The 6,312-nt window shown below is 37.7% G+C and overlaps 1 protein-coding gene across 1 annotated transcript; it reads right to left on the bottom strand.

Annotated features, from left to right (window-relative positions):
* Positions 1-1,686: 1,686 nt before the first annotated feature.
* LOC126702811 (zinc finger BED domain-containing protein RICESLEEPER 2-like) lies at positions 1,687-5,936 on the bottom strand. Its single transcript, XM_050401669.1, has 4 exons — positions 5,813-5,936; positions 4,035-4,105; positions 2,652-3,851; positions 1,687-2,541 (listed from the first exon to the last, which is right to left on the bottom strand). The coding sequence occupies exons 1-4, from the start codon at positions 5,934-5,936 to the stop codon at positions 1,687-1,689; spliced, it is 2,250 nt and encodes a 749-aa protein (XP_050257626.1).
* Positions 5,937-6,312: the final 376 nt, after the last annotated feature.

Below are 6,312 nucleotides of genomic sequence, written 5' to 3'. Positions count from 1 at the left end.
TACTTCTCCTTTCTATCCTAAATTTTAAAACATCTAAATAAGAGGAAGGGCTAATTATTCCCTTCTCCCTTACTAATTTTAAAAACATCCAAACAATGTAGAGGAGAATCATTCCCCTCTACTCTCCTCCCCTCTACTCCTCTCCCCTTTCCTCTCTTTTTAAACTTCTAAACAGGTCATTAATCCACTGATCAATTAAGTTGGGATCAACCAAACAAAAGTCACATAATCCGAATAGCGTCTAGAATCAAGATGGTGAATTGGTAATAGTAGGCCTGTCCACGGGTCGGGTCGGTTCGGGTTTGGGCCTGAACCAAACTCGACCCGTTTGAATCGGGTGGATGAATTTTAGACCCGTATCCGATCGAATAGTCGGGTCGGATCCGGTGCTTTGGGTCACCGGATGAGCGGGTCGGAGCTGTCGGTTAGGCGGGTTGGGCCATTAATATGGGCCCAGTTTTTGAACTTATATGAAATTTTTGTAGGTAAAATTTTATCAGCCCTTTTAGCCCACTTTTAGCCCAAATTAAGGAGTTGGCAGTTTTAAAAATTATTTGGGTGTCATAATTTTTGAACTTTCCATATAAAACAGATTGGGCCTCCGTTTTCCCTAATTTTTTTTTAAAAAATGGGGCTTTCAACTAAACTAAAATTAAGCAACTTCACTTCCAAATATATTGGGCCTTCAGAACAAAATCTTCCTGGAAAAATAACCTCACCAAAGGTCACAAAATAAGCTAATTTCTACCACCTGTTAAGCATTAAATATCCTGGACAAAATATTCCACAACAACACAAAATAAACCTATTTTTACAACATCCGTTCAGCCTCCACACATGGACCACAAAAACTAAACAGCCACATTGACTACAAATTGACTAAACAACCTCCACACATTGACTAAACAGCCTCCACACATGTAACACAAAATCCTATTTTCACCACCTGTGACTTGTTAAACAGCCACATTGACTACCCAAAAATTACCACAACAAATAACCTGGACAAAATAGCAAAACAATACACAAAACGTGTATTTCCATTCCAACAACCACACAACAAGTGATTAATTATAAGGCAGTAAAATCAATGTTTCCACAAGGCAGTAAATCATAAGGCAGCAACCTTGCTGGCTATACAATGTTCCCAACAATATAATTAATTACAAATTATAAAATACCACAAGTATTTCCAAAAAAAAATAGCTTTTCCCAAACATTAAATGACAAATTCTCAAGCTTATAACTAATAGAAAAGAAAACCTATATGATTCCTAGGATTTCTTTCCTATAAGCATTAAGACTAGTATTGTTAGAAAAGCAATTTATAAAAAAGCTTCCAAAATGTTCCCAAAAGGTTTTGCCTCCTTCACAAAATAAGTGATTCCGCCTACAAAAGACAAAAAAATATTTAACAAATAATATATTACTACCAAATACAAGACCAAATATAAAGGGCAGCAAGCCAGCAAGCTTATAACAGTAAGAGGCCAAAGGCAGTAACATACCAACTCAGTTATCAATCTTCAACACTAATTATGGGTCGTTTGCCTAAGCTAGAACCCAATTTGGAGCTGGTACTTGCTGATGCACTTGATGATAACTGTTGATTTAAAACTAGAAAAGAAAAGGAAATAAATACAACATATTAAATTTTGTTTGAACATGAGACATAGACTATAGGTTCTAGAATTTAAACATATTACCTAAATCATGAAATTCCTCCTCCAATGCCTCAACCTCATCCCTTGATTGGCGATGAGAAATTGGTACCGTGGCTTGAAGCCAATTTTGTGCACATACAAGGTTTTGAACCATGAGAGGAGAGAGAGAACTTCGAAATGGATCAACAATGCGGCCTCCGGTGCTAAATGCTGACTCAAATGCAACAGTCGAAACTGGTACAGCCAGCACATCCTTAGCCACTTTGGACAACATTGGGTACCTACTAGAATTGTACTTCCACCACCCCAACACCTCAAAATTCCCATCCCTTCTACCATCACAATTTTCAGCTAAATACTTGTCAACCTCATTACTACAACCTATAGATTGCTCAGCTTCTAAGAAAAGCTCATACCGAGAGTGAACCATCATATATGGATCACTTGCATCACCTACCACCATTGGTGTCCTCTCACCCCCACTTGGTTTTTCCACATTTGGGGAATTAACAGAACAGAAAAAAGTATACAATTTCATCAAAAGAGCTTTCACCTTATCAACCATCACACTCCCCACTTCATTCCCATAAATTTCAGAAAAAGAGAACTTCAAAAACCTCAATTTTTTTCGTGGATCAAGAACAACAGCCACATACAAAAGAGGATTAATCTTATCACCTTCCCCCCAGTACTTCTCAAATTTAGTTTGCATGTTTGTGGCTATGTTTTTCAAGAGGGTGTTTTGGGATTTAACTAAATGAGAAATACTCTCCTGAATAACAAAGATTTCATCAAAAAAGGCATTTGAGGTCACATACAAAGAGCCAGAAAACTTCTTTGTTGCATTGTAAAAAGCCTCAAGAAAGTCACAAATGCCCTACAATTTTGGAAATCACTCATACAAGGAGATCCCAAACCACCACTATCTTCCTTGCTCCTAAAATATGATGAATAACCATCATCTTCAAAGTCCATCCTAAGGAATACTTTCTCGAATTTTTCAGTAGTTTCTAACATAAGGTAAGTTGAGTTCCACCTAGTAGGTACATCTAAACAAAGAAGACTCTTGGACTCCATACCTAACCTCTCCATAAAATTCCTAAAGGTTTGATTTCTATTAGGCGAGGACTTCACATACCTCACAGCTTCACGCACCCTAGCAACAGATGCATCAATTTCTTTCAAACCCTCCCCAACAATTAGATTTAGGATATGGGCACAACACCTCATGTGCATTAACTCATTTCCTAAAACTGTCCCATTCCAATCTTTTGTTACCCTTTGTAAAAATTTAACTGTGGTTAAATTGGAACTAGCATTATCCACTGTCAAAGTGAATATGCCATCAATACCCCACTCACGCAAAGACATCTCAATCTTTCTACCTATAGTCTCCCCCTTATGATCTTCAACTTGACAAAAATTTAAAATTCTTTTATGCAACTTCCAAGTATCATCAATAAAGTGACATGTGAGACACATATAATTCAAATTTTGTAGAGAAGTCCATGTGTCCGTAGTAAGACACACCCTACAACCTTTCAAGGATTTCCTTAGCTTCTCTCTCTCACTATTATAAATTCCAATTACATCTCTAGCCACAGTTTGTCGAGATGGAATATCTTTTACACGAAGCTTAGGTTGTAACGTAGTTACATATTTCTTAAACCCATAACCCTCAACACACCTAAAAGGCAACTCATCAATTATTATCATTTCAGCTAGTGCCTTTCTAGAAGCCTCAACAGAAAAAGTTGTTGACACAAGTTTGAACCCTTCATCTCCATCATTTTTGGGTTCAAAAGCCAAGGTTTTCTGCCCTTTATCTTCTCTATTAGGGTTCTTAGGACAGATTGTCACATGAGCTAATAAATTACTAGTACCACAACTCTTACTATCAGCCAGATATGATTTTTTACAATAATTACATACAGCCATAGTGACACCCTCATCTACCTTTACTTTTTCAAAATGATTCCAAGCTAAAGACTTTTTCCTACCACTACCAGTACCAGTCTTACTCACTACACTAGGTGGAACTAGGGGCAACTCACCATCAGTAGCTTCAGCTTGGGTTGCAGCAGCAGCGTCTTGGGTGGCAGTGGCAGTAGCACCATCTGCTTGGGTGGCAGCAGCACCATCGGCTTGTGTAGAAACAAAGGGAGCATTAGTGGAGGAATCCATGACCTAAAAAATCAAACATAGAAATTAGCAAACTAACAATTAATAATAATAATCAAACAAACCAAAAAGGAAAATCTTTGATACTTGAATCTAGATAACAGCATTCTACATAAAACTCTAACAAAAAAAAAAAAGAACAAAATCCCAACTTTTAACACAAAACACAAAGGGAAACAAAAATCATACCTTAAAGAAACTAGGGGTGTTGGAGTTATGAATTTGAAGACTGAAAACCCCACTTGGACAACTTTCAATTCCTGAGTAAAATTAAAATAGGAACAGAATTAATCAAACAAATAAACAAAGAACAAAAAACTTGGGAGTTTATTTGATTTTTAACAGTATAAATTTTACTAAATAATAAAAGCTGAAACATTGAACACATCCACAACAGCTTAAGTTACATGCATCAACTCTACGTCTCTAACAAAAACAGAACAAAATCCCAACTTTGAACACAAAAAACAAAGGGAAACAAAAATCATACCTTAAAACACCGTGGGTGTTAATTTCAAGTTTGAAGACACTGAAAACCCCACATGTACAACTTTCAATTCCTGAATAAAATTTAAATAGGAACAAAATTAATCAAACAACTTAAGTTACTGAACAAAGAACAAAAGTAAATGGTTAAGGTTTCAACTATTTCTAGTTAGGGTTTCAAATTATAAAACTTAGGGTTTATTTGATTTTAACAGTAGATTTTCATAACATATATAATCAATGAGAGACTGAAAAAAAAAGAGAGATGAGAAAAGGAGAACACATACCCTAGGTTCAACCCATATGATCGTCGGCAGGGAGAGGAGTGGCTGCTGCTGGTGGCGGCGGCGGCGGCGGTGGCTAGGTGTGAAGAACTTGTAGTGAGAAGCTAGGGTTTGGACCTTGGAGTAGAGAGAGGCAAAGTGAGAACTGAGAGTTTGAGAGTGTGGTTTGTTCATTGGTGAGAAGACCGAAGATGCAAGCTTTTAAAGGGTGAAGATTGAAGACTGATGAAGATTTGAGTCTTGAGATTTCGTATGAAATTGGTGAAGGGACTGTAGAGATTAGAGAGTGAGAGGCAGAGAGCATTCATGTGAGACTAGACTCTAGAGGATTTGGTGAAGTGATTCTAGGTTTTGAGGATTTGAGATTGAGAATCTGAGATAGAGAAAGAGAGAGAGATGCAGATTGCAGAGAACGTTACTTCTTTGAGAGTGAGAGGTATGAGATTGCGATTAGAGAGAGAGAGAGTGACTGAGGTCTGAAGCCGTGGATATGGTGAGAGAGTGATTAGGTGAAGAATGAAGAGAGATTGAGGCCGTTGATCACTTGATCAGTTGATCTTGATTCGGTGAAGAGTGAAGACTGAACTCTGAATAGTGAATAGTGAGAGAGAGTGTTGAGATATGAGATTATATCAGGCCGTTGATCACTTCATCTTTAATTGTGACCGTTAGATTTTGATATGAATTTAATTTTAACCGTTGATTTTGAAATCTCTGACTCTCTGTGCTGTGCTAGGAGCTGTACTGGTAGCCTGTAGAGTAGATTGACTAATATATTTATATCCGTTGATCAACAGCTCTTTCTTAATAAATAAATAAAAAAAAAAAAAAAAAATTCAATGGTTGGATTTGAAATTGGGAAGTTGTGCCCAGTTCAGCACGTTACCCACTCCACTACCCAGAGTCCCAGACGACATGACTTATAGCTGACTGAAACTGAGTGGTAACAGTGGTTTATTATTTTATTTTATCAAATATTCGGTCGGGTCGGGTTATTCGGATTTTTTATTATGTAACCCAAAACCCGAACCGATTATTTGGTTCCTTTTAAAACAACAACCGTATCCGACCCGTATATACACTCGGATTCACCCGTGGGCCTTCGGGTCGGGCGGATACGGTCGGGCGGGTCGGATTACACGAGTCGCTGGATAGGCCTAGGTAATAGGGGAGAAGGTGAGAATTTGGGAGGAGTACTGGCTCCTCCCAAATTCATGCAACCAGTTAAGTTGCATGATGAAGGAGGCAAATTTGTCGCAGCTACATGCGAATAACTCCCTATGATTGCTGACACTTTGTTGATGGGTTCCCATGCACTCATTCGATCTCATCAATTTGGCCTTAGTCTACAAATATCACAAGAGACTTGTTTATTAAAATCTCAAGAGACTTATTTATTGGAAATTGCAAATAGTTCGATTTCCAGCACATCTCCTTTTGACAAATTGGCATCCACCGATCCACATGAAGAATATATGCAGTTCAAATTTATATTAAAAAAAAAAAAAACAAAACAAACAAACAAACATAATATGCAAAATAAACACAACAACGAAACAATACCACCTTTCTTTTTTGTTATTGTATAGACCCACGCGTTGGGCCCCAGCCCAATGCCTCTCCGGTAGGGGTGTCAATTCGGGTTAACGTATCGGGTTCGTGTCGTGTCGAGGTAGGGGTATTTGACTAAATGACTT

This window comes from Quercus robur, chromosome 10 (genome assembly GCF_932294415.1).
Source record: "Quercus robur chromosome 10, dhQueRobu3.1, whole genome shotgun sequence".
In the NCBI taxonomy this organism is placed as follows: Eukaryota; Viridiplantae; Streptophyta; class Magnoliopsida; order Fagales; family Fagaceae; genus Quercus; species Quercus robur.
Note: the sequence above shows the minus strand (reverse complement) of the source record. Positions and strands in the feature narration are given on the sequence as shown.

Excerpts from the sequence above, each read along its gene's own strand:
- LOC126702811 (XM_050401669.1), bottom strand. The coding sequence starts at position 5,936 with ATGAGTGCATGGGAACCCATCAACAAAGTGTCAGCAATCATAGGGAGT. Across the intron at positions 3,852-4,034 it reads ACACCCCTAGTTTCTTTAAG|GTCATGGATTCCTCCACTAA; the intron begins GTATGATTTTTG and ends TTGATTTTTTAG. Across the intron at positions 2,542-2,651 it reads CTACTGAAAAATTCGAGAAA|GGCATTTGTGACTTTCTTGA; the intron begins GTATTCCTTAGG and ends CCAAAATTGTAG.